The following is a 25,417-nucleotide window of genomic DNA, read 5'->3' as shown; positions in this document are numbered from 1 at the left end:
TCAGGACTATAAGGTTTATAAACCAAGTCATCCCTGATTGGCACCTGTCTCGCTCCAGCTTCCAGCCTACCACTTCTTCAATAAGTGATAGGTAAGCCTGAGGCGTACAGCAAAAGAGACAATGGGGCTAAAACATACCACAATAGTTCAAAATAATGGACGCAGTGGTGAGAGTACCCAACAGAAGAAGAAGATGGCTCATAACTGCGGCAAAGTAGCTGATATGTCCACAGTTGATGATATATTTTCAAAAATCAACAGATTTCAAACAAATTTGAGATATTTGGCAACTTTATCTAAAAAAGCCATATCTCGGTCCCCCAAGGAACTCCGGAATAACTCCGGGACCATATAACATATGACCATTATCTATAGATATTATGAAAATAGAAAATATTTTCGGCAAAATTCCCAAATTTGGTGAAAAAATATTGAAAAATAAAAAAGTTATGGCCATTTTAGTGAATTTTACGGTGCTAAAAATGATGTAGACCTTAGAGGGGTTAATTTGAACTCAATTATGTGTTGCAGTATTCAGTACTCGTTGTCTGGGACAAAAAGATACCTTTACACTTGTGGTTGTAGCTAATTTATCCTATAACCAAAATGACTAAAACTTTTTTTCAGACTACTAAAAGGAAATACCTTTCAAATGGAGTGAAGATCTCGTTAGTTACGATCATCCATTTCTTTTAAATTCTCGAAAATTTTGGCTCACTGTAGAGTGTAGACGTCTCTCCCCTATAAAGCGTCACTGCAAGGGAGATCGATCTATATGTACTGTCAATTTTTTCTTAGTCAATCTGATATTTTATATGATTTTTGATGGCATAACTCAAGTTTTACATATAACTTTCGTTTAAGTTTGTACCCGTTTTTTGCAGAGTATGCTTGGTTCTAGTTATTGTATCGTCAGAGAGCATTATACATACCTGTGGAACAACATCGAATTTAGCAATTGCATCTGGATATGAGATAAAAGCTAATCCGGTTCCGCTCTTGACTACCTTTGATATATCCTCTATTCCAAGATTATGCGCAAGATTGCCCAGTATACTAAATATTGTCATGCCGGCTAGTAGACTAGTGAATGTATCTAGATATGTTACGATCATTGCATCTCTGAAATAGACAAATTTGGGGTTTATTAATAAGTATATAATAATAGTAGTAATAAAATTAGTATGAATAGTAATAAATAGTATAAATGGTCGGTGTTAAATCAGACCGAGCCAAGTCGCAAAATTTAAAAAAAATGAGTTAATGACAGCAAACGATCAAGAAATTTCTAAGCTACATTTTACTCTAATCAGACTACATAAATGTTGCAAACAACCAGAGTTATGAGATGATTTTGAACGATTGATAGCTTCAAACCATACAGAGCAGAAAACTTTGAACGCGTTTTTCTCGAAATTAGAGTTTTGTCACTTGGTTCGGTCTGACTTAACACCGACCAAATAGCAATAAAATTTAACAGCTAGAATAAGTGTATATACATATCCAGAGATATTATCCAGAGTAATCCAGAGATATTAAATTTTACATACATATTTACATAAAATTAGGGTTAAATATTGTTTATTTGTCGTAAACAGAAACCCTGGCATCGAATTCCCCATAAAAAAACCTGAATTAATCCATCTAGCGGTGTAACCTAGCTTTTCTACTGTAACAATAATTATGTTTTAATTTCTCAGGATCATCTATTATTAGTTGAGTATATTTTTAATGATCAGTTATCCTTATTCAACAGTAAAATTAACAAGAACATATTGCGTGCAATAATTATAACATTTTTTTTTCTTTCCAGGTGCGTAAATATTTGTAAGCGTCATTTCAATAACTTTATTAACACCTAGTTTTAAAATATTTATGTGATTTATATAAACATATTAGTAAGTACAAAAGATGCTTTTTGTTGTTATTTTTGGTTTATAGTAGGGTCGCATGGTGGATTTTGGTTCAACTCAGAAACTGGTTACTCTCCTAGGTGTATCCGGAACGCTCCAGAACGTATCTGAGTGTGACCAATATAGTCGTGGACACTTTATATAACGACAAATGAAGTAATTTTGCAATTCCGAGTAGGTAGAGATGGCACATCTCACATGTTGTATTTTAGTTCAATTCAGAAACTGTTCCCCGTAGAGGTATCCGGACTATTCTTGGACATGTTCAGATGTGGCGTCTAGAACATTGTATACGATAGTCAATAGTCTAGTTTTGCAATTCCTAGTACCGCCATCCGGGGTGAGATTGTGCCACGGGGGTGAGATTGTGCCAAAAACCAAAAATGTTTATTTGTGAAAATTTATTATATTTATAGAAACTGGTGACCTAAATTCAAAATGATGATGAACATAACATATTTATTCATAACTTAGAATGGAACACAGGTAATATTAGTAAACTATTTAGCCTAAACAGGGTTTCAAAGTTCGCGATCAAAAATACGCGGAAATAACGCTTGTAAAAAATGTCCCGCATAAACCAACCCAAACAAGAAATCGCATCAACTTGCTATCTTGAAGGTATATAAACTAATCATTTGCAATGTATTGAAAGGTTATTTCGCGTTGGATAAGTTTTGATTACGAAAATAATAGACTAATCTCAAATTTTTAGTCTTGACCTTGGAATGCTGTCATACATATCTATACCTATATAAAAAAGGATTTATGTCTGTCTGTCTGTCCCTATGTTCCTTTTAGAATCAAAAACTACTGAACAGATCGGCGTGAAAATTTGCATGTAGGGGTTTTTGGGGCTACGGAAGGTTCTCTCGATGGCAAAAGTCCCCTCCCTCCACTAAGAGGGGGGCTCCCATACAAATCTATGCCTAAAAAATGGATTTCTGTCTGTTTTATGTTTATTTTATTTTTTATTTTATTTTATTAACGTCAACAGGTAAAATATCACCCCAATGACAGAAATAACTAAGTAACGTATATACAATACTCGTCTGTTTAGATTATTAACATAAAACACGTCTAAAATTATACTTGTTTGTTTCTCGAGACACATTAAAGTCAAACACATGGTAACATTGATTGAATAGACGAGACATACTGCGCACTGGTTCATGTAGACCATAATTCGTCCTAGCTGGAGTAATACTGAGGAACGAGTGATATCGTAGATTGCGGCGTCGTATATTGATATCCAGCATGCTGAGGAGTATTGAACAATCAACGCTACCTTGCAGGAGATCGCCAATAAAGCATACTTTAGCCATATTGCGTCTTTCCTCTAGTAATTTAAGGCCGATCAGCATGCAACGGTTTTTATAGCTGGGTAAGTTCCGTGGATCCGTCCATCTGAGATGACGTAAAGCGAAGCGGATGAACTTTCGCTGAATAGCTTCGATGCGCTGAATTTCGTTCTGGTAATAAGGAGACTAGACGGGAGACGCGTATTTAAGTACAGATCGCACAATTGAACAATATAGAGTGTTTTCAGGCAGTAGATGTCCTTAAATTTTTTCGCGAAACGAAATAAAAAGCCCGGCTGTGAAGAAGCTTTTGCCACCACGTATGAAATGTGATCCTTGAAAGTTAATTTTGCATCGATTAAAACTCCCAAATCCTTAACTGTGGATTCACGCAGTAAACGTACGCCTGCCAAGGCATAGTCATATTGGAATAGTGAATGTTTTCGTCCAAATGAGATTACTGAGCACTTAGACACATTCAGCGACAATCGGTTAATTTGACACCATTTAGCGAAGTTTTCCAACTGCTCCTGCAGAAAACTCATATCCAGTGGTTGCTTTATCGTATGGTATAGCTTTAGATCGTCAGTGTATGAGAGTTTCGCGCATTTCAAAATGGAATTAACGTCGTTCATATACAGCAGGAATAAAAACGGTCCTAGGTGGCTTCCTTGTGGAACACCGGAACAAACAGGAAATGGCGAAGAAATGTGATCACTAATTTTCACAGACTTGCTACGACCACATAGGTAAGATTGAAGCCAGAGTAGCAAATGTTCGTTCATGCCAAATCGATCAAATTTGGCAATTGCAATTTGATGATTCATTTTATCAAATGCTGCAGATAAGTCTGTGTATATCGCGTCCACTTGACCACCACCACCATCCTCAATTTGGCGTGTTACAAACGAAGTGAAGGAAGTCAAGTTGGTTGTTGTAGATCGTTTAGGCATAAGTCCGCGCTGGTCCGACGAGATGTAGTAATTATATCTCTGGGCAAGCTCCTTGAGAATAATCAACTCAAACAGTTTAGAAGTGGCACTTAATGTAGCTATACCCCGGTAGTTCGAGACTACTCGTTTACAACCTTTTTTAAAGACAGGAAAAACATATGACTGTTTCCAGCAGTTTGGAAAAATTCCTGTAGCCAAAGATAGGTTGAATACCGCTGCAAGCGGTGCCGCTAGCGTCTCCATACAGCGTTTCAGAATGATCGACGGGATACCGTCAGGGCCATATCCCGTGGATGATTTTAGTCTTTTTCCAACTGACGTTACCATGTCAATGGAGATAACAAACTACGACAATGGTACAGAAAGTCGAGGAACATGTTCGCTACATCCTGCGGTTCGAGATGTTCATTGGTGAAAACGTTATTGAAATGAGAATGGAACAAGTCGGCAATGTCAGCGGCGGAGTCGGCTTCGAACAGACCATTGGACATCGTAGAGGGTAATCCCGATTCTTTACGTTGCTCATTCACGTAGCGTCAAAAACTTTTTAGGTTTGCCTTGAGACGGCGTTGCAGATTGTTCTGATGGGCGTTATACAGGTGATCATTGAGTTGTTTATAGGTAATATTTATTTCTACGTATCTTATTCTCGTGGCATCAGTGCGATACTTGCTGTGTCGTCTAAGGGCTGCACGTTTAATCGTTTTAAGGCGCTTGAGATCAGCGTTCGCCCAGGCTGGTTTAGGCGGTACGCGCTTTGACTTGACGGCACGAACTGGTCGATAGCATATGCCAGTATGCTAGAAATGGCCGATGCAGCGACCAGCGTCGTGATCGCGGAGAACCTCCTCCCAATAAACGTGGCCCAGAAAATCGTTCATACCGTTGAAATTGGTTTTACTAAACTCATATGAGAGGCTTTCGGAAGTATCCCGGAAGCGTTGCTGTGGCCTGACCTTTAATTGCGTTAGTAAAGGAGGGTGATGCCTGCAGATCTTTACGAGTGGTACCGGAGCTTCTGTAACCGTACAGTCTACGCACAGCTCGTCACTAACGAAGCACCGATCAAGGGTCCGATGATTCTCGTTTTCAATCCCATTCATCTGTTTAAGTCCAGCGGTGCTATATGTATCAAGCAGTTTTCGCGGGGCTATGCCTATGGACGATCAAGAGGCGATCGGGAATAGAGAACCATGGGAATTACGCTGCCAAGAGATCGCGCTTAAGTTAAAATCACCCAAAATAACAATTTTATCTCTAGCCTTTAATTGCGACACAACCCAATTGATAGCTTCAAGATGGTTGCCCATCAAGTTTTTGTCGTTGACTCGATCGGGAGGGATGTAAACTACGCAGAGATAGAGTATTCCGTCAACAGTGGTAATCGCGACCCATAATTGTTCAACTGCCGAGCTGTTGGGAGGATTAACTGTGCAGGACTTGAATCCTGAGCGAACAGCTAACAAAACGCCACCTCCAGTACTTTTACAACTATTTGAACGCAACCGATCCTATCGGTAAACGGAGTAAGAATCGTTAAACAGCTGGCTTGTCGTCGTATTTTGATTCAACCAGGTTTCGGTGAGGGCGTATACGTCATAACAGCAATCACTGAAGGCTAACTGGTACTCAGCTGTTCATTCCTCCAACGTTTTGATAGTATACCAGGACATTCGTGGTGGCAGATGCAGCAATACTTGTTACGGTTGATGTCCTGGGAATTGAGGATGCGTCAGAGCGATGGATACCGTTACTGATAGGATACTTGCCATGGAAGGCGGCTTGGAAACCCCCTTCACCAGCACTAGACTCAGGGCCGGGACGACTTGGGTGGCAGGAACGAGTTAATTGCGATTGTAATTCGGTGTCTACGACGGGCATGTTCCTTATAAAATCGAAAACTATCGGCGTGAAAATTTGCATGTAGGGGTTTTTGGGGCCAGGAAAGGTTCTTATGATGGTTAGAGACCCCTCCTCTCACTAAGAGGGGGGGGGGGGCTCCCATACAAATGAAACACAAATTTCTGCATAACTCGAGAATTAATCAAGCAAATGGAACAAAATTTTGTGTTTTTGGAGACAAAAATTTTTTGTACGGTGAATTGAAACCCCACTTTAGGAGGGGGGGCTCCTATACAAATTTCCTCATAACTCGAAAACTAATTAATCAAATGAAACCATATTTGACATGTGGGTGTTTTTGGAGGCATGAATTTTTTCTATGATGAATTGAGACCCCTTATCTTTTTAGGAGGGGGGGCTCCCATACAAATGAAATACGAATTTCCTCATAACTCGAGAACTAATCAAGCAAATGGAACCAAATTTAGCATGTGGGTGTTTTTGTAGGCAATTTTTTTCTATGGTGAATTGAGACATCTCCCTTCTTTAGGAGGGGAATAATGATCCCTCCCCCTTTTAAAACGAGGGGCTTCCATACACATGAAATACAAATTTCCTCATAACTCGAGAAATAATCAAGCAAATGGAACAAAATTTGACATGTGGGTGTTTTTGGAGACAAGAATTTTTTCTATGGTGAATTGAAACCTCTCCCCACTTTAGGAGGGGGGGGGGGTCCTGTACAAATGAAATACGAATTTCCTCATAACTCGAGAATTAATTAATTAAATGGAACCATATTTGGCATGTGTGTGTTTTTGGAAACATGAAATTTTTCTATGATGAATTAGGACCCCTTACCTTTTCAGGAGGGGGGCTCCCATACAAATGAAACACGAATTTCCTCATAACTCGAGAACTAATCAAGCAAATCGAACCAAATTTGACATGTGGGTGTTTTTGGAGACAAGAATGTTTTTTTAATGATGGTTTGAGACCCCTCACCCCTGTGGTAGGGGGATAAGGACTATCATACAAATAAAACAGAAATTTTTGCGTAACTCAAAAACTAATCGAACTCGAGAAATTTTAGACTTTTTCATAAAACATTAATCAATAACAAGACCACCAAAAACTATCAATAGTAACATTAGATAATTCAGCGCAAGACGGCCATAGGCCGCGAGTGTTGCCGGTGACCTGTCGTCGGAAGCGCCGGCCACTGTGGGGGGCAGCCCCCGTAGAGATCACCTCTATCTAGGTTTATTCATTTTCCTAGATCTACTGACCTCTATTACTTTCCTTCAGTTGAGTCACCCCTGCGAAATGGTACTTTCTACGAAAAGATTTTCCGTGAAATGGTACATCGCACGTAAGGTTTTTCGCGAAATGGTATTCTGCGAAATTCTATATTCCGTGTTATGGTCAATCGAGAATTGGTGTTCCGCAAAATGGTATTCGGCGAAATGATTTGTAATGATGGCGAATATTTAAATGCTATCCGCTTTATTTTAACAGGCTAAGCAATGGGGGTAGTTGTTTTCTACTTTACTGTGAGGAAAATTTGTATATTAAAACACCCATGAACTCCCCAGAAACTTGCAAAACTCAAGATTGTGACAAAGGTCATCCGAGATTCACGATGTATGTACAACACAGTTTAATTTATGGCAGTACGAAGTTTGTCGGGTCAGCTAGTCTATACCTATAAAAATGGATTTCTGTATGTCCTATGCTCCTTATAGAATCGAAAACTACTGAACCGATCGGAGTGAAAATTTGCATATAGGAGTTTTTGGAGCCAGGGAAGGTTCTTATGATGGTTAGAGATCCCTCCCCCCACTAAGAGGGGGGTCCCATACAAATGAAACAAAAATTTCTGCATAACTCGAGAACTAATCAAGCAAATGGAACAAAATTTTACATGTGGGTGGTTTTGGAGATAAGAATTTTTCCATGGTGAATGGAGACCCTTCTCCACTTTAGGAGGGGGGCTCCTATGCAAATGAAATACAAATTTCCTCCTAACTCGAGAATTTTATCGAGAAATTTATTTTTGGAGGCATGAATTTTTTCTATGATGAATTAGGACCTCTTACCTTTTTATGAGGGAAAATGAATCCAAAATCCAAAATAAATGAGAAGTTGGCTAATATCCGTAATGTTGTCAAACCGCATGCGCAGCAACCGATGTGTTCCTATTTCGCATTTTCCATCACACATTCAAACTGATCATATGGTGTGGTGGTTTCTGGCGTAAGGCTAGCAATCGCCAAGTTTTTGGATCTAACCTTGTGTTTTTTATTTTATTTTTACAACAGCCTACACCACAGGATTTGCAGCTGCCATTAACGACGGCTCGATGAAGCTGGTTCTACCTTCTAGTTTCAAGCGCTTGAACCTCACGCTTTGTTGGCTACTTCTTCGGGGTGCACGGATTAGATGTTTCATCATCCACTTCGTCCTCACTTGTACTGCCGTACTATTTTAAATAATTTAAAACCATTTTGAAGACTCACCAGCATAGGGTAATTGATCTTGAATGGACCTATTTAGCACTTTTTAACACCACCACTCGCTCTCCTGCTCAATTTACTCGTCATTTATAAATAATATGTGGTGATGTTACTATTTGTTGGAAAGTACCACCTTTTTTCTACATTATCAGTACTTTAAAAATGTATAATTGATGAAACTTTTATGAAATATATCGTTTTTTGCCAAAGCCTTTTTTTTTATCTTGAATGGACCCAACATGATCTTGAATTGGACCCATTTTTGATTTTGGAATGGACCTAAATTAGGATTGTCATAGTTTCTTCCATGTAAATGAACAAAATAATAACAAAGAATTTTTTTTAATAGTACAATTATACTACTGTTATTTATTAATAGGACACAAGGTTGAACAGCTTTTACCTTTCTTATACTCTGTTAGAAAGGTATGAAAGTCGGTTGAAAAATTTGAAATCGGTCACAGTCGCCGAGGGTCTTGTTTTTATGTCAGCCCAACAATTGAACAATGTTTCAGTGACTTGATATGTGTTGTGTATGTATCTGTGTGTGACATTTGTATATTGGAAATTTATTATTACCTGTTGTTCAGATATGGTTGAAACGATTTCCACGTCATAAAAAAATTATGTCGCCTATTAGTTTCAAAAATTTAAACCATTCATAAAAAATTTGTAATATAACTTGTACTAAACGTAGTTTATCAAGTACAGTGGGGTTCGAGTTTTAATTTAGTGACTACATATTTCGAAAGGTCAGACTTTTACTGACGTAGGACTACGTCGTACTGCTAAGTATCTAAAGGTTTGCGACAGCCCCTGTCGAAGATTTTGAATATAAAACCGTTGTAATCGTGAAAAATTCGTTAATTAGTGGTATTTATTCAATTTTTGACACATTTATATGCAATTTTTTCAGTTAAAAAATGGTCCACGGTTTCGATTTTGGCAACATAGGCGACACGCATTTGTTGTCAAATTCGAAATCATACTGTAAATGGTGCTTGAAAAAATTAGACCTGGTAATTCTACTAGGCTTAAAGGTAAGGTTAAATACTAAGTTTTAATTTTAAATGATAGTCGATGAAGAACTGTACCAGATAGAAAATAGGAAGTTTCAAAAATGAATATTTTAGATCTCAGGGTCACTCAATTTCGGTGGACAAGGAGGTATTAATTTTGTCACAAGTCAGAGGGGAGAGGTGCTTAAAGAAAACTTTACATCCCCCAAGAAAAAAATCAGAGGGGTTGTGTATAAGATACGACCACGGATGACGTAGTACAACGTTAGTCCGGTTGCATGATTTTGAATATTTTACTAAACTGATTTTTAATCTATCTGTCAATCGACCAAAAGGTGATGTGAAGTCAACCTGCTTACTTATCGGTGGAATATAAGGCCTTTGCAAAATATTTTTTAAGTTTTTGTTACCCCCCCCCCCCCCCCTTTTAGAAATTGGCTTGAAAAATCGGGGGGCTAAAAAAATTTGTAGGATATGAGTATAAAATCAATTGTCCGTGGGCTCTACAGCCTGAAAAACTCGAAAAATGAGTGTACTTAACACTTCTAGCACGAAACAGAAATGGAAATTCGAACTCGGAGTTTCCGAAAATCGTCCAAAAAAATTCTCTCGTTTTTGTCTTCTTTTCGTACATTTTTGCATGGAAAATAGTAACGTATATATTAAAAGTAAGAACAGATTTGGTTTTCACGCTTAAACTTTAAATAAAAATGCTTAAAACCCATGTTTTTATGTTCGAGCAATTAAAAAATTCACTTTGTTCCCCCCCCCCCTTCAGTGGCCCAACACCGGAAGGACAAAAACTTTATAAAATATTTGTAATGGCCTAATTTTACTTTGACGCACAGATGATTTTATAGCCAAACCGGGTAATTTTGTAGGTCGGTTGGGCATCACAAAGTGAGGAAGTTGGCGTTCTTAACCATCAGAAGTGGCCGCTTCTTTTTACTCAGACGAGTCTGATTTTGTGACTACAGGATCCGGTTGAATTTTATTGGCCTTAGGGTTTTCGGTCAGCGAGCTAAAGGTGTTTTGAAGCTTTGGTATATGCTTGATTAACGTGTTTAAACTATTTCTCATCTGAGTTTTGTCAAAACTTAAACTTACAGCAAAACTTTTTGCTGTATTTATATGGAAAATACAGGACGTCATTTGTCCAAAATTTTAATTCCAACCATTTTTACGATGTTGCCCGTAGATAGTTAAGCAGGGATAACCACTTTAAAAAGAGTTTGGAATATTAGCTTCGTAACTCAATTCGAAGTAAAGCTACATATAAATCTTCAAAATTGTATTCTCAAATAACTTGTTTCATTCTTCTGTGTATTACTTTTAATGATACAAGAATTGTCCCGTTTAGCATAATTTGGGATTTTTTTTACATAGGGCGAACAAATTAAGAAAATTTTACTCTACTTATATAGATTATATAGATTACACTTTTGCTTCGTGCTAAAACAAATACGTAAAATCCAATTGAAAAATTTAAGTGTAACTGGTTTTGTGCTAAATGCAAATGAAGCAAAAATAGTTCTTTTTTAAGGAGCATAGTACATTTTACACCATATTTTTTGCCTAATTTCAAATAATTTTTTCTCGATAACGCGAAAGGCAAATTGAATCGGGTTTTTTGCATTCAAAACATTGCATTTTATACTAATATTTGCAATTTTGTTTTCATAAGGGAACCTCTTCCCCTTGCCCCTACGGCTCCTTGAAGATAGTCGTTCAAAAAAACCATGAATTGCGGTACCATGGATTGGCGCTGGGGGGCTTATACGAATTGAAAAATTCCAAACCGACATGAAAGAACATTAAATTATCTCCTGTTTGATTCATCCTTTTTTAGAATTCGAACACATAACAAAATGGCGGACAATGAAACATAAAAGTATGGTTTTTAAGCGAAAAAATTGACTTTAAACATTTCTAAAAAATACAAAAATTACAATATCGAGAAAAGGATGGGTCAAACACTAGATAATTTTGTTGGCTTTCAAACAAAAAAAAAAATAATCATAAGAATTGCTTGAGCCGTTCTTGAGATATTTATGGTACCGACTTTCAAAACCTGGTTTCAAGAAAAACGACGTTGAAGTTTTTACTCGTTGTTTAATCGCTCCAGACATGCGCGGTACAAATAGCTGTAACTTTGTCAATATTTGGAATTCATGCAAACGACTTCAAACACACATGGTCAAAATGTTAATCTTTCGAAATAATCAATAAAAAAATTTAGGTTTTAAAAAATTGAAAAGGTACTATGCCCCCTTAACAGAAGGCAGTTAGTATCCCTCTTATCTTTTGATCCATCTTATCTTTTAATCAATGATGGTTAAAATTTTTGTACAATACTGAGAATAAATTAAGTTTATATTATTTTAAGCATAAAATGACATATGTTAGCTAACTAATTAGGAAGACAGAGGAATTAGAGGGTACAATGTACAAACACTATGAAGTAACTACGAAAAAGGATGAGTGATAGTTAGTTTTATCAATATAATTAAGTTTTTATTAAGGCTATAAATCAAGCCTACTTTCAATATCCCGTGCTTATAGATTAATTATAAACGGAGATACTATAGTGACAACAAGCAGTTTTATGGAATATACAACGGCGTGTTCGTTAGTGGTAGGGAATGATAGCTACCGCCAGTGATGTCTCGGAGCGCAAAACTAGGTCCACTCTAAAATCAATACTAGGTCCATTCAAGATCAAAAAAGGAATTTGAAGATTTTACTGGTTTTACTGAACTTTTAAATACCTAAATTCAGTGTTGGGCACCGCTAATTCGCTAATTCGCTAACCGACCAATCGAGAAACGCTAGTTATACTTTATAATTTATACTCAAACTAGCCGAATTGCTGCTGGGTCATGATTCTAAATGAAGTGCCGCTGTTTATTTTAAAAATTAATAAACTGTAATCATTTTATCCATTATAATAGGTTTTGATCTTAGGTAAATTAAGAAAAGCCATGCAATAAATGTAAATTACAAATAATTTGTACAGTGATAGATTACAATGTAAGTTATTGCGATATGTTCAAAAATAAACAGTAACTTTTAATTTGCAGTTTGCGATTAGTGATAAGCGAAATTTCCACGATTATCGAACAAATTGTATCGGTTAGCGAATTAGCGAATTAGCGGTGCCCAACACTGCCTAAATTGAAATTACACATATTTTAGCATCATTTTAAGAGTATTGTTTTATTTCAAACCAGAAGGGTTCCGGGTAGTAACAGTTAGAAAATACTCTATGGTGACTGCCAAAACGCTGAAAAACAGCTACTTTTAAATACGGGGCAATAAAGTAGTTTTGGCTATAATTTTAATTTAATTTCAGTATATTTACGTTCAGAAATGATTAAAGATAAACATAAAGGCTAAATACAGTATAAAGACTTGATAATTATATCCTAAAATTCTTATTTAAAAATAGGTCCATTCAAGATCAGAATTCGACTAGGTCCATTTCAAAATCATTTACCCTAAGATAATTGACAACGTATGCACGTTACCCAAATTTTTCCTGGGATTGTCAACTCGCCTTATGTATATAAATGAAAAAATGGCTACTGTGTTAAAAATGTTCCCCGGAGGGAATTTGGCCACAGGTATCGTTGTCTCAATTCAACGGCATGGCTCCAGCATGAATGACGGGTAATATGCAAATTAAAAAGGTTGCCATTACCGCTATAAGGTTGCGAGAATGAGACTCCCCCTTTGAACCTCAAGGGTTCGGTGCGCAGAGAATGTAATCGAATTTGCAGAAACACTTATAAGAATGGGGAATTCTTCAAATAGCTATGAACAAAGAAAGAATAAAAGGTGTCCTTTAATCAAATTCGTCAGTCCTGTTTGTTCAATTCTTCTGCTACGTTACACCACTCCAATTTACAATCTTCTTTATAACACGTGTACACAAACTTCTTTATTGGGTCAAGCTTGACTCACCAACCATCAGCTACAAACCAGGCCAGACAACACCAGGAACTCCAGGTCAACAGATCGACAGCAACAGCACGTCTAGGTCCAATCAGCTTAATTGAACCCAGGAAACAGTAGGCCAAACAGCAATCGTAGATCCAACACCAACCAAGCGGGAAATGGGACGATCAGCCACGACAAAACTCCAGGCGGGTCGATCTACATTAGTGAAATTCAAACATTTCGATCAATATCACAATTTTTCAACTGATTGGCCAGTATCACATTGTAGCAATCTTTTTTGCTAACCTTCGAATAGTACTACTAACTCCACCTTTGTTTCACTTCACTCTCCTTCCAATTTGAATTTCAAACATTAGTACTCGGCTTTACAAGTTGTTTAACGCACTGTACAGTATTCAGGCTTTGAATAGAATTATTTTAAACGACGCTTGTGGAATCGCTTATATAACCTTTCAATTCTTTTGTTCTTGTATAACAATTTCAAAATGAAATCATATAATTTCGGTTTTTGTTTGAAATGGAAGTGTTAGTACTAGTGATCTCTATCTACTATTGCCCTCTACGGTTACCATTCGATTTCGCATGAAGCGGGACGGGTAGCGAATGCTGTCTTCTCCGTCAATGCTGTCACATGTGACGTTCATTGGCCATCTTCGATTTTGTTGGTAGCGGTTTGTTTTGATTAATTATTAGTGGACTTCAGACGACGACATCAGTGGCATGCTTTCAGGTAAGTAGCTGTTAAATTTCTATTTCTGTATTTCCTCTTTCCTAAATTTTATTTTATCCCTTCTTTGCTTTTTTGATTAACCCCATTCTTCTAAATACTAATATTGAAACACTAATCTTTTTGTTTCTTGCTATTTTTTTAGGTAAGGTGGTTCTGCAGTCCGTGAACACAACGTACAGCAGCTTACACCGCGTAAAACCTCTTTGACACATAAATGTAATAAAATTGCATTTTTGTCAATTTCATGTTCGTGGCATATTAGCCAATTTTTCATTTATGGGCAGTACAGCTCTAAGGGTTGTGCGAAAGGGTGACGTAGGACTTTATCAGATCATTAGATCAAAGACTAATGTAAACTGCATTTCTGGCATATGTATGTTTATATGAATCTGTGAGTGATATTGTTTAAGTGAATGTTTAAAAGAGAAGAGCGAAATATTCAGATTCAATTCTTCATTGAATGCAATGGTGGCTTTGAAAATACGTGGACGAGTGTTCATAAGTACAACGCCTGCACCCATTGAGACATAGAGATTTATTTTCAAAATCACTTGTGTGCATCATAAAGGCTGAAATAGTAATAAATGACCAGCCTACAGATTATTGTATTAAATGTTATTCTGCGTAGCTTGACATGTTTCAGTAATCTTACTTTAACTCGCTTGTGACCTTTGAAAGTGTCATTGGTTACAAATGACATTAAAGCCAAAGCACGTTCATCGCAAATATGACGTGCCATTCGAATGTCCTCTTTTGACATGAATAACAACAGGTACGTAAGTTAGCGGCGTCGCTTCACTGTCTCTTGCACCAAGAAGATTTTACTAGTTTACTTTCACAGCTTGCCGCTTGCTACATAGCAGAAAATATGACACATACGCAAAAATTTCAGTTTTATTTCTATGAAAGTCCACACACAGGGGTGAGGGGTCTCAAACTATCATAAAATAAGTTCATGCCCCCAAACACCCCACATGCCAAATTTGGTTCCATTTGCTTGATTAGTTCTCGAGTTATGAGGAAATTTGTGTTTCATTTGTTTCGTTCTATCTATCCAATGACATAAATTGTTCAGTCTCGTTCAGTAGTATAGTAGTTATTACCATTTGAAATCTTTCATTCAAACGTTACACTTATATTTTCGTTTTCACAAAGTGCTACCCAGTACCAGTATAGTAAACAAATATGTAGTCCTACGTCAAAAAGTTTAAAATGAGTAAAAATTATATTCATGCATTTTATTCCAGTTGTGGTTCAGGTATATGTTATAATCCCTTTTAAGCTTTGTTTCAACTCTATCACCTTATTTTACTTGCATTTAAACTCTGGACTATGTCCTTATCCTTATGTCTTTTGTTTGATTTAATACTATCTCGATTTTCTGTAAACGCTATATCGAGGTTTTGCTTCACCGTAATTTCGGATTACCTACGAATGGCCGAAACACAAATGGCCGAAATAACAAATGGCTTAATATATCTAATGGCCGAATTACGAACGGCCGAATCACAAATAGCCGAATCACGAAAGGTTGAAACACGTGTGGCCGAACGTCATATTCGACCGAAAATAATCACGGTTTTCAGCCTGCACAAATGTTGGGTATACGCTCTCGTTACTCGCTGCCGCTCGTTCGGACTTAACTAAGGGATAATCCTTACTAGTCAGTAAACCTAGGGAAATGCATGCACCTCAATAGTAGTGGATTCTGCAGGGGGGGGGGGGGATTGTATGCGTTTGTAAGGGCTCCAACTAGCCTTACTATTTTTGTGCCCACTGGACTGTAATCAATTTTTATTAAAACAGGAACTCATTTTAACTTAACACATTATTTTTAGCACATGTTTTTTATGTAAGATTATTCTTCTTAAACACTACTGAATTGTACCTTCATGTTTCTGGTTCAAAATCTTAAACTGATCTGAATTGCGTCTCAAGAACTTATTACCTATATAGCTACGCGGACTCTACCAAAAAAATATGATGACGCAGTTGAAATCGTTCTTGTTCTTCTCTATCTCGTAATCCAGACCTCTCGTTCACATTCGCCTGCTCACTGCATTACCAACGTTGTTGCCAGGACACAAGGGGTTGCTACGGGCGAATAACAATTCAACCAAATTGAATCGCAGCAATCAGTTTTTCAAACAAGCAGAAAGTTTTTCATTTACATTCAATCGTCAGAAGAACTCGGATGTGGACATCTTGCCCCGCGGCTGCGAAGCTGAAGTTCGAAGACCTCCGTTATCTTCAATTGGTAGTCGAAGTTTTCACGTCCACCACTCGAACCAGCGAATCCTCTCCTGGATGCACAGCAGTTATAACACCAAGCTTCCACATCTGTGATGGAAGATTGTCTTCAATCAGCAGCACCACAGTTCCAGGTTTGATATCAGACGATTTTGAAGTCCATTTGCTGCGCGCCTGAAGAGTGGTCAAATATTCTTGGGACCGGCGTCGCCAGAAATGATCACGAAGTTTATCAAGACATTGCCACCGGGAAAGACGGTTGTCTGGAATCTGCTCGCATGACGGTTTAGGAACACATACCAATGGCCTTCCTATTTGCAAATCCGCCAGAGTTATCAATAAAGGTTCATTAGGATTATCCGAACCACTGAATAGAGGCTTTGAATTCAAGATCGACTCTATATGGGTAACTCTTCAAATGTGAGTACTGCGTTTTGCAAAGTGCGTTTCAAATGTGTTTTCGTACTTTTCACGCCAGCTTCCCACAAGCCCCCGAAATTCGGAGCTCTGGGAGGTATAAATTGCCATTCTATTTCTCTTGTCAGTAACAAATCGTTTACCCCTTGGATATGGGCTTCATTTTTGAACTTTACGTACAGCTGTCGAAGTTCCCTTTTTTTGTGATGGCCCCAGACCCTATTTGGTCCTTCCCTCCACCCCATACGCATCTTTGGAGTGGGAGGGACGTCATACAATCTCTTGGATATTTAATATAGTTACTTCACATATTGTTGCTTATCTATTTATCAGCCATAATACATGTTGCATTACTCTCCCGCGTATGTCCATCACAATACTATTAAATTCTGATAATCGTAATTTCTATGATTTCATATAGATTGGGCTGCCATTACTTTTCACCTGTCTCACCTTCGCGAGCAACAGGACCATTACTATTTCACATGTCTCGCCTTCGCAAGCAACAGGATATTCCCTAGTAAAAAACGGTTCTGCCTTAGACTAAAGAATGAATGAATCTACAAGTTCACATGTAGTCGTTGATTTAAAATTGGCTTTTCACTGTTTCCATAGCCATGCGTTTGAACTGGGTCAAATTCGTTGAACATTTGGCTTCCTGTGGCAAACTATTGTATATTTGAAGTCCTTTATAGAAAAGCGATCTCTGAGTCGTCTGTTTCAAAAAACGAGGCAGTCTAAAGTCAGAAGCGCCTCTAGTGTTGTGTCTGTGTATATCTCTATCAAACTGTATTTCTTGAGTAAGATATTCAGGCAATATGCCAATTTTTATTTTATGTATAAACATCAAGCTGCTATATATTATTCTTTGTTTCACTGACATCCATTGGAGCATATCTAACATAAGATTCGTTGGTGTTAACCGTCCACATCTGAGCAATAGTCTCATTATCTTATTTTGCAACCTTTGAAGCCTTTGCACTTGCGTATCTGACGCCAGCAACAGCACCATGCACTTGCGCAGTAATCAAAATGCGGCAATATAACTGATCTTACATATGTAAGCTTGGACCAAAACGTTAGATATCTGTTTATCCGACACAGTACTCCATACTTTATAGCAATCTTTTTTATAATGTAATCCACGTGTTCAGAGAAATTAAGCTTTTCGTCCACTTGTACTCCTAGATATTTAGAAACAGTCACTCTTTCTATTACCTCTCCGTCTATTTTGAGTTCAACATTCTGAGCTAATTTTTTATTTCCTATAATCACCCACTTTGTTTTCGATACATTCAAACTTAGTTTTTTCCGTTTCAAATACTCTGCAATCTGCTTGAGGTCAATTTCAGCTTCTTGAATTGCCGTATCTAAGTTGTCGCTGGCCCAATAAATTGTGGCATCATCTGCAAAGAATTTCAGTTTTCCATGTCTCAAGCAAGTTTTCAGGTCATTGATGTATAAAATAAAAAAGTAAGGGTCCTAATACGCTTCTCTGTGGTACTCCCAAATCATTCCTACGGGAATTCGAAACAGGATTTCCGAATTTAGTCCTTTGACTTCTATAAGAAAGATAACTGTTAAACCACTTACAAACAGTTCCCCGTATTCCTACGTTATGTAAAAGATCTAACAACTGCGATCTATCAATTGTTTCAAATGCTCTTTTGAAATCCAAAAAAAAAAACAACTACAGTGTATTTTCCTTTTTCAATATTAGTCTTCCAATAATTCAAAATCAGATTTATAGCCGTTTCTGAGGAATGACTTTTTCTAAATCCTGACTGCTCAGGTATTATAATATCCTGAGAATTGACAAAACTCATTAACAACCAACTCATCTTCAAGTTTTCTTAGAAAGGCCAAGTCACTTGAATTTGGGGAATGATATAATCCTCCAACAATAACATATTGGTTACCAATTTTAACCTTTAACCCTAGAAACCAGTTTTTATTATCTTTGACATTCAATACTATTGTAGTAGTCAATTTACGCTTAACATATATTGTTACGCCACCTGTATGTCTAGAGTGTGACCAGCAGTTAAACATAGTATACCCTTGAATTGAAAATATTGCGGCACTTGCTTCGTCAGTCAAATGAGTCTCTGTTAGCACTATAATAGATGGTTTACTCTCATTTACAACTACACAAATTTCATCAAAATTTGAAGTCAATCCGGCAGAATTGAGATACATTATTATAAACTTTCTTTGCTATTTTGTGTAATCAATAAATCGTTTAGCCTTACTTTGTCTTTTTCTGAACATACCGTTATCTGAAAATATTTTTTTTTACGGGGCCGCGACGGTTGATGAAACGCTCCAGTGCTGCGATGAACGCATAGATACCGTAAGATCTGATACCAACTCTAAGCGCAAATTCTTTGTTGCAACTTGCAAGACACACAAATACGGCGATATGTCCTTTCACGATTTTCGGTCGATATTTACCTTGTTTTACTGAAACAGAACCAGCATAATCAACACCAGTGAATTCAAATGGTGCGGCGATATTCAGCCTCTCTGTAGGTAGGCTGCTCATCTGCTGTTCAACTCCTCGTGGTTTGACGCGGAAACACTGGATACAGCTGTGAGTAACCTTTATGGTGGTTGAGCGCCCCTTCAAAGGCCAAAACTTACGACGAACTACTACGAATTACTGGCAATTAATCCAGAAGGACCAATGTGTAAATTTGTACACAATTTATTGTGTTTGTAAATTTTACACAATGTGTAAAGCAACTGGATGATTTGGCAACACAAGTGGGTGCTTTGTGCGATAGGGAAAATCAGCCTCCTGTAATCGGCCACCAACACGCAAAAGATGATCATCATTGAGAAAAGGACTGAGGCTGGCAAGTTTCTATGGAATTTTACCCTTTTCAATACTATCGATTTCATAAGGTAACTCCAACATCTGTAACACCTTGATAATGGCCTTCAACGAAGTTTCCATTTCAGGAACAGTAACATATTTAGTAACATATTTATGCGATATTAGATTTCGTTTTGCAATTTTTCATTAAACGAAAAACATAGGGTAAGGAACGAGTTAAGCAGTGTCACCTATTTTAATCAGTTGAAAATAAATGAGCCGAAAATGCACTTTTTTATTCATATTTTCAAAATTTTTTGATAGGATTATCTTCACAAATCACTTAACCATACATTTGATTCACACAAACACAATTTACTGGGTTTCCGACAAGAAATATGAATTAAAAATTGTTGTCCAAAAACGTAAATTTTTCAGCTGCTGAAGGCAATCGCCATCTCGCTACTAACGAATCCATCACATTTTTCAGCACTGATTACAACCACTCTAAAAGTCAAGCACTCTATTGTCACATACCATATTATTCACCATCTTTTTTTTCTATTATCTAAGGCTTTGTCACTAGCCGAAAGTTTTATTATTTTAAAACAAAACTGAAAACAAATTCTGAATTGACGGAACCTGTTCACCAGTAGCAGCAGCTGCAGCATAACTGATGAACTATCGTGTTGCCAAGACACTGTTTCGATTCTAGAAATAAGAATTATAGGTTTGAAATTAACTGAAACCTCCAATGGTGAAAACGTGGTTCAATACTTTCAAGAGAAATGTATGTTCATAATTAATTTTTCTTTATTAAAAACAACAGAAAAGACAGCTTTTTCAATAATTTTCGAAGATTTTCTCAGTAATTTAATGAAGCAACGATGTGTTTCAATGTTATTTGCTTTGACAACACTGTTCTGAGTCGGACCGTGCGTACTGCTATGTTTACCTCTTTTGTTCTCCCACCATCCTTATGAACAGCGAGTGAGATGTCAAACTCGCAGTTTCCCATACGAACACAAGAGAATAAAAGAGACGACGAATACCGTTTGCCGAACGGTGCGGTGAGTGTATGCCCCGATAAACAATTTAGACAGATGGCATTTCACGCATCTATGCCGATACACTATGCCGATTACGCATCAGATGCCGATTAGTAGGTCGCGGATAGGAACGCGAACTTACTGAATAGGGGGAAAAGTTTGAGGGATTTTTTACGGGGACGTAAACAAATTCAGATTTCAGGATTGCTTAAGCCCCAAACACAATGCATACAGATTTTGCTACGTTGCGGCAATTTGAGTTTTTACATGGGTTTTCTGTCAAATTTCCGCAACGTAGTAAAATCCGTATGCATTGTGTCTGGGCCTTTAAAAAAGCACCTTGACGGTGAAAATATGTTCGGGCTGATCAAAATTAGTTCCACCGCTCCAACTTTTAAAGCGGAAAATCAAAAGTTTAGCACAACAATAGTGTCTTCCAATGGTAACAGCTTGAAGAACTAAAGATAGCAAGAAGATTGGTATGATGATATCCCCCACTTAGTCAACCCATCGCTTGTAATAAGGTAAAACAATCAGTGACCCGCTTAGACTGCTTAAAACCGGTTCTTTACCCTAATATTTTTTTGAAACGATGGGTTTTTACAATTGATGGAGGGACGGTAGAAGAAAGTAATGAAAATTTTTTTTTGGGAAAGAAGGGGGAAGAGTGGAAAGAAGGGGGTGGGGGTAATAGGTAGCTACGCTTAACAAGTTGTCGTTGGGACTCCTATCTTTCGTCCAATGCTGGAAGGTGCATGGGTTGAACCAAACTATAACCAGAGATTATAACCGGATTTGAACCCACAACATCTGCCAGGGCGTGTGGCTCGCTGATACCCGTGTATCTTTGAACCATAGTGGCGCTGGACAAAAGAAGTCTGCACAACCCCCCTTTTTAACGTAGCGGTATGGGTTGGGCTATTTTTAGATACAAATTGCGCCTCTTCCTCCACCTACTGTAGAAACCACCGACCGAGAAGTTTTAATCTAACTTGTTTTTACTTTCAGGACGACGACACTATGCAGGCCCTTACGACTTGCAAGGTACTGCGTGTGACGTTGTTCGTCCGAAAGCGTGTTTGTCCGCGTTTCTCAGCGCGGGTCTTCGGAGAAAGGCTCCGTTCCTATGAACTTGACTAAACTCGTGTTAATATTAATATTTTTTTTGAAACGATGGTTTTTTACAATTAATGGAGGGACGGTAGAAGAAAGTAATGAATTTTTTTTTGGAAAGAGTGGAAAGGAAGGGGGGGGGGCTAATAGGTAACTACGCTTAAAGGCCGTATCCCACTGACGGTTGCCGTTCCGCTGCCGTTCCATTCCGCTGTTCGTCAACCAATCAGCGCACAGCGGTTCACCGCTACCGGTCTTGTCAGAGAGATAGGATTGTTTCTATTTTTTCGGCTACCGTTCTCGGTGCGCTGCAGCGGTAGCAGTGTTGCGGTATTTAATTCGATAACTTTTATAATGATAAAATCAAATGAAATGAACTGACGCGTACGCGTTTCAAATAAAATATTTATATGCAGAGTCTAGTTGTGTTGTTACATTTTGTACAATTAACTGCAGCTTAGTTAATAAGACTCCTAGCATATAAAAGTTATACGTATTGTGCATAAAATATGAAATGATCCAAAAATATTATTTGCAATGCACGACGGATGTTTTGGCATTGAAACAATAAATGAAAATTGCATTGTTTTGGCTTCTATGAAAGATGGGTTTCATTTAGAATTCGTATTTATGCCATTAAAGCAAAGTTATTTAAATAGGGTTTGAATTAGAAAAAATCAGAGGGGTTGTGCACAAGACACGACCGCATATATAGGTGACGCAGGACTACGTAAGCCTCTTGGTAGTGATAGTAGCATGTATCCATGCTTGTAATCACTCGTTTCTTCATGTATACATGCTGTATGCAACATATATACATGCTACATGCGCTGTATGTAACATTTATCAAAGTAGTAACATTGCATACGTTTAATCCACAAAAGATTTCAGAGTTATTTCAATGTGCATGTGGAAACAATTTAACAAAATCAAGAACACAAACTATTGCTTTCCAGCTACCTTACAGAAATTGAAGATTGTTTTTATTACCCATGGTTACCCACGTTGAAGGGATTTTATCAATTCAATCCTATTTTATCAACAGCACATCTTTTCACTACACTTCTAATGAAACGGCAAGCATGCGTATTCATACAGTAGAGATGGTCGGGTATGAATATTTGAATACCCGAACCCGACCCGTACCCGATCAAGAAAAAAATTAAAAACCCGTACCCGACCCGAACCCGCAAGTTTATTATTTTTGATACCCGAACCCGACCGCAACCCGACGGGTACGGGACGGGCCCGGATACTCGACCATCTTTAGTGTTAAATGTAGTCAAGAGAGATACCCGACCCGACCCATACCCGGTTTCAAAAACAAAAATTAAGAACCCGTACCCGACCCGAACCCGCAAATTATTTTTTTTCAATACCCGAACCCGACCCGAACCCGGCGGGTACGGGTACGGGTGCGGGTTTCGGGCAAATTTTCCGCTACCCGACCATCTCTATCATACAGGGTCATATTATAACCGAACATTACAGCTTTTAGCACGTTTTTCCAACACAGATATCAAATTCTCCTAGGTTTAATCGTCTCGCAGTAAAGAATTTGCGATCTGTTGTAACAACGAAATTGTGTCGTTTTTTCTGGCACACTTCCCTAACACAGACATCAAAATGGTCTAGGTTTAATCGCGGTGTTAAGAAATCTTGTTGAAATGAGGAAACTTTGTCACTCGTTTTGGCTTACTTCCCAAGCACAGATATCAAATTGGTATAGGTTTAGATCGTCCTAAAGAATCTTCCAACCAATCACGAAGCGAGAATTCTGGTAAAACATAGGTTCATCATTTTCAATTTTTCAATAGTTCAACATCAAGAATCCATACTTTTCTTCATTTGGGCCAATTCTTAGAAGATTTTCCAATCGATTGGTGTAAGAATATTGAAAATCGATCGGAAAACAGCTGAGCTATTAGCGCTCAAAATCTTTCATTTTTCGTGACGCTCGCGTTTTGCGATTTTTTGGAATGACACCCTATCTCAAAACTTTCCGTAAGACGTAGTGCTACGTCAAAACCGTTTCAAACAAGTAGCTATATTTTTCCTGCCAGGCGAGCCAAAATTAGCAAGCAAAATGAATTTTTTAGACTTCGTTTACAATAAAAAATAATCTTTTTGAGCTTTTATCATATTTACACATGCAGGTTTAGTTATTTATTATAGACTAGCTGACCCGACAAACTTCGTATTGCCACAAATTAACCTGTGTTGTACATAAATCATGAATCTCGGATGATCTTTGTCACTTCTCGAGTTTTGCAAGCCCCCCAGTGGGTGGCGCTTCCGACGGTGGGTCACCGGCAACACTCGCGACCGGCTCGTCCTGAATGATCTAGTGTTACTATAGATAGTTTTTGTGGTCTTGTTATTGATTAATGTTTTATGGAAGAGTCTCGAATTTCTCGAGTTGGATTAGTTTTTGAGTTTCGCAAAAATTTCTGTTTTATTTGTATGAGAGTCCATATCCCCCTACCACAGGGGTGAGAGGTCTCTAACTATCATAAAATAAATTCAAGACTCAAAAATCTCCTACATGCTAAATTTGGTTCCATTTGCTTGATTAGTACTCAAATTATAAGGAAATTTGTATTTCATTTGTATGGGAGCCCACCCTCTTAAAAGGGAAAGGGGTCGTAATACACCACAGAAAAAAAATTCTGCCATCTAAAACTCTCACATGCCAAATTTGGTTCCATTTGCTTGATTAGTTCTAAAGTTATGAGCAAATTTGTATTTCGTTTGAATGGGAGCCCCCCCCCTTCCTAAAAAGGTAAGAAGTCCTAATTCATCATGGGAAAAATGGTTGCCTCCAAAAACACCCACATGCCAAATATGGTTCCATTTGCTTGATTAGTTCTCGAATTATGAGGAAAGTTGTATTTCATTTGTGTAGAAGCCCCCCCTCTTGAAGTGTGGAAGGATCCTAATTCACCGTAGAAAATATTTTTGCCTCCAAAAACCTCCACATGCCGAATTTGGTTCTATTTGCCTGATTAGTTCTCGAGTTATGAGGAAATTTGTATTTCATTTGTATTGGAGCCCCCCTCCTAATGTGGGAAGAGGTCCTAATTCATCACAGAAAAAATTCTTGCCTCCAAAAACACCTACACGCCAAGTTTGGTTCCATTTGCTGGATTAGTTCTCGAGTTATGAGGAAATTTGTATTTCGTTTGTATAGGACCCCCCCCTCCTAAAGTGGGGAGGGGTCCCAAATCATCATTGAAAAAAAAATTGTCTCCAAAAACACACACATGCCAAATTTGGTTCAATTCGCTTGATTAGTTCTCGAGTTATGAGGACATTTGTATTTCATTTGTACAGGAGCCCCTCCTCTTAAAGTGGGGAGGGGTCCTAATTCACCATAGAAAATTTTCTTGCTCTCGAAAACCTTCACATGCCAAATTTGGTTGCATTTGCTTGATTAGTTCTCGAGTTATGAGGAAATTTGTATGGAAGTCCCCCCTCTTAAAGGGGAGAGGAGTTATAATTCCTCTTATAAAGAGGGGAGGGGTCTCAATTCACCA

The 25,417-nt window shown here is 37.8% G+C and overlaps 1 protein-coding gene across 1 annotated transcript in view; it reads right to left on the bottom strand.

Moving 5' to 3' along the window:
• Positions 1-25,417, bottom strand: part of LOC128745831 (sodium-dependent nutrient amino acid transporter 1) — a 321,231-nt gene that overhangs the window by 93,494 nt on the left and 202,320 nt on the right. Inside the window, exon 7 of the mRNA XM_053842903.1 lies at positions 933-1,122. Within this exon, the coding sequence (XP_053698878.1) occupies positions 933-1,122 (190 nt within the window). The remainder of the gene's footprint in view (positions 1-932; positions 1,123-25,417) is intronic.

This window comes from Sabethes cyaneus, chromosome 1 (assembly GCF_943734655.1).
Source record: "Sabethes cyaneus chromosome 1, idSabCyanKW18_F2, whole genome shotgun sequence".
NCBI lineage: Eukaryota > Metazoa > Arthropoda > Insecta > Diptera > Culicidae > Sabethes > Sabethes cyaneus.
The sequence above is the reverse complement of the archived record's forward strand: the minus strand, read 5'-3'. Positions and strand labels throughout refer to the sequence as shown.